This window comes from Gossypium hirsutum, chromosome A03, assembly GCF_007990345.1.
Source record: "Gossypium hirsutum isolate 1008001.06 chromosome A03, Gossypium_hirsutum_v2.1, whole genome shotgun sequence".
Taxonomy (NCBI): domain Eukaryota; kingdom Viridiplantae; phylum Streptophyta; class Magnoliopsida; order Malvales; family Malvaceae; genus Gossypium; species Gossypium hirsutum.
The window spans coordinates 16,348,279-16,351,978 of record NC_053426.1 but is presented as its reverse complement, the minus strand read 5'-3'; the positions used below and the strand labels follow the sequence as shown (position 1 = coordinate 16,351,978).

Here is a 3,700-nt window from a genome sequence, read left to right as displayed (position 1 = left end):
CTTATTTTCACTTTAGGTCTTTCCTCATTTGACAATTAAGCTATTTAATCCTTTTAGTAACTTTTACACCCTTTTCAATTTAGTCCTTTTTATTTAATTAACCACCCAAACGTCAAAATTTTCTGACTAAATTTTATTACTACCTCACCAACACTCCATAAATATTTCTAAAAATATTTATGGCTCGATTTATGAAGTTGAGGTCTCGATATTTCATTCTCGACCCAATTTACCTAATTAATTCTTTTAAATCACCAAATTCACTAATTCAAAAATGCTTTTATATTCACATTTGACTCATAGGTATTAATTTATTAAATTTTCAACTCACCCGTCGAATTTAGTGATCTCAAGTCTCTATTCCCGATACCACTAAAAATTAGGCTGTTACAGGTAGCATCTCATAACCCTAATTCGACTACGAAAATGGATAAAAGGTGTTACATTTAGTGGTATCAAAATTACGATTTAGTCGATTTTAAGAATGAACATAATGTTTGTTGAATCTAGGAATACATGCCACATTAATTTGGGATAGTATGATGCAATATGATTCGATCTGAAAATGCTTAAAGCCTAATTCATTTGGCATTCTTAAACCTCAGTGTTGAAAGCCTAGAAATAGCTTAATCAATAAGACAAATACAAAATTCTAATATGATTAAATCCGAAATCTTCAAATAAGTAAAAAGAATTTATAGGCAATAAGAGTGATATGTATGTTTTGCCTGAATGAAGAACAAACAGGGAATTGGACTGCAACATTTGGAAACTTTGCTAGTTCTAATAAGCATGTGGAAGCTTCAAAAAGTAATAACATCCCAAAATTAATGTGCTCGGCTTTGCTTAACAAAATATGAAAGTACGATTCTCCACACATTTAGACAACGGTGTCAGATACGAGTGTCAAACATGAATACTGTAAGAAAAATGAAGAGTCTGAATAACATAGTCAACGACAATTTTATAGTGAAGTGGAAGAAAGAAAGAAAGAAAGAACAAAAGATAACATTAAGCCTGGGAGGCAATCTCAAGTCAACTAATATAAATATTAATAATTGGGGATCTTACATGATCAGATACATTATTTTGCCAAAAAAAATGTATTGTGGAACCGAAATTCTCAATGTGAATATCTAACCAGAATATATGCACATCCAGCAGTTGGCAATTATCTCTCTGTACATGAGAATTCTCTCCTAGCAGATTAGATCAAATACTCATAATACATTACGAACAACGCATCTGGCAGATCCTTCGGCAGCTTGTTTATATACAAATGGAAGCGCAGAATATCCTCCTTTAACACAGTCTTGGTTTCAACCACATCAATACTTCGTGTAAGAACCCACAAGTCCCCAGAAGTTACTCGTTTCAGACTTCCACGACAAAATGGGCAAGATTCAGATCTTAAGCTCCTGGAAGGTAATGAAAAATGAAGACACAAATACAGGATTACTTGGTTATTGTATGTTAACCAAGGACCAAGTCCAAAAGCAGGGAAAAACAATAATGCACGACATACCAGTTACGGTAGCAATTGATACACATTGCATGGCAGCAATTTGGCAAAACAACTTTGTTGCATGGCTCTAGACAGATTCCACATTCATCTTCCCTCTCCAACTCCATATCTGATACTTTCCTTTTATCGTCTAATTTCTTCTTGACAACCATTTCAAAGCAGTGATCTTCCTCTCCAGTCGCATCAAGCTCTGAGAGATCACCATGAAGACGTTGAAGAGATGGTAATATAACAGCTGCAATTTTACACCAGTAAGTCTATGAATTCAGATAACATGAATGCATTCCCATGCTATTCCAGATTGAAACCACAAGGATGACAATTCAATCTTTTATTCAGTTTAGGCTTCCAAGACGTTCAACTGTGATCCATATTAGATTAATGCACATAGACCAAAGAGACTTGCTACGATATCGTGCATGATGAATGTAACACGTTAGAGGCAGACAATTAGATTTTCCAGTTTATTTGGACTGAGAGAAGTGGCAAATACAATGAATTATCCTTGTTCGGATATTACTTAGATTCTTTGGTTTTTCATACTTTTGCAACGAGTATCACTTATTTTCTACACTTAAATAACCATACATAGTAAATTAAGAACAAAACAACATGAGAGAGATGACTTTTCACTTCACATACAGTAGAATTCTCTTATGGTGGCCTTCCTTCTACATGAAGAGATACTTGGCCTGCCATCTGAGCGTACCTAAAAACATAAATCAACAAAGCAAACAAGATGATTCATTTAACTGAAACTTAAACGATGACGACAAGGCAAAACTGAGAAACAATAATTCATTAAATTCACACAAGGAAACAACATGGATAAGTTAACTGACCTGATATACAACAATGTGAAATAGGTTTAGGTAACTTGAAAATAGACATGAACACGAGCAATCCAGCCATTGAAGAAAAAACAATAAAATGGGTGCCAAATGATTGTAAACCAGTTTCATTTGAAGACATCCAGCTCCCTTAGCTCTTGACATAGAGGCAGCTCTAACAACAATGTAAGAAAGAATATAATCATAAATTAAACATTTCCATTGAAATTTTATTGTGCAAATTCAGAAAGTATATGCGACAAACATTATAAAGTATTACTACACAAATGCTAAGGAGAAATTTAAAAAAAAATTACAAAAGGTACTGATTTTCTAAAGATGACTGCTTGATGCCTGAAACTCTGCCAACACTTTAACCCCTAATGAAATATTTTGCTTAAATATCTCAAACACTGTTAATCTTTTCTGATGATTGAAAATAGCAAACCCTTAAAATGAAACACAAAAGGAAGCCTTTTTCACCACTTGATTGAAATAAAACTTTTACCTTGTCCAAATTGTTCAATGGTAACAGATAGAAAAAAAACCATTAAACATGATGAAAACTAAAAATTTCAAAGAATCCCATCAAATTCCAAGTACAATTGAAGTTCAAGCAAGTCCAAATTAAAAGAAAAAAGAAAAGAAAAGGGGAGTGAACTCACAGAATATTGGCATGTTGAATGTCAGTTTCAAGAACTTTAAGGTAATCTTGGCGAGAAGAACTTGCAGAAAGCTCAAAATAGTCCATTATTTCCCTTCACTTCAAAGCTTAAACCAAATTCAAAACACTCACAAAAAAAAAAAAAGAGGTGGGGGGGGGGGAGAAAAAACAGTATTTAAAAGTCTGGGTTGTTTTTTTTTCCCCCAAAAATGAAGTATATGAAGTTGAAAAAGTTTGTTGAACAAGAGAAAGGCAGGCCTATGGAGTGAAGAAGACGCTGGTAGGAAAGACAACAAGGTCTTCTGGAAACCTAATATCCGTCAAACGCATTTTTTTAGGGAAAAAAAAAAGAAAAATAAGAATTGGTCAGTGGATTTTCTGAATAATTTTGAATTCAAACAAAAACCAAAATTATAATAATTTTTGTTTTTTGAAAATAAAAAACGCTTGGGGTTTGGCCGTTGACTGTAGAATGGAGCAGTTAAGGAAGTGGATAAAATGGGGATGGTGGTGGGGTTAGGTGCTTTCTTGACCGGTTTTCAGGTCAAACTGATTATAATTGCGTTTTAGACTGTTTGGGCCAATTGGGTTGCTCTTTACTATATTGTAAACTAGATAATCAATTTCTTCTTTTTCTCTAAATAAAATAGATCATAATTGTTGTTTTCAAAAACAATCTTT

At 33.4% G+C, this 3,700-nt stretch overlaps 1 protein-coding gene across 1 annotated transcript; it reads right to left on the bottom strand.

Moving 5' to 3' along the window:
* Window positions 1–1,006: 1,006 nt before the first annotated feature.
* Window positions 1,007–3,476, bottom strand: LOC121225129 (E3 ubiquitin-protein ligase AIRP2). Its single transcript, XM_041109118.1, has 5 exons — window positions 3,021–3,476; window positions 2,368–2,530; window positions 2,168–2,234; window positions 1,526–1,760; window positions 1,007–1,418 (listed from the first exon to the last, which is right to left on the bottom strand). Exons 1-5 carry the CDS (start codon window positions 3,104–3,106, stop codon window positions 1,208–1,210), a joined length of 762 nt encoding a protein of 253 aa, XP_040965052.1. The 5' UTR covers window positions 3,107–3,476; the 3' UTR covers window positions 1,007–1,207.
* Window positions 3,477–3,700: the final 224 nt, after the last annotated feature.

What these genes read in the sequence shown, in the direction of transcription:
- LOC121225129 (XM_041109118.1), bottom strand. Translation starts at nt 3,106, where the DNA reads ATGGACTATTTTGAGCTTTCTGCAAGTTCTTCTCGCCAAGATTACCTT. An exon ending in ATTCAACATGCCAATATTCT is followed by an intron (nt 2,531 to 3,020) that starts GTGAGTTCACTC and finishes CATTGTTGTTAG; the next exon opens with AGCTGCCTCTATGTCAAGAG. An exon ending in ATCAATTGCTACCGTAACTG is followed by an intron (nt 1,419 to 1,525) that starts GTATGTCGTGCA and finishes ATTACCTTCCAG; the next exon opens with GAGCTTAAGATCTGAATCTT.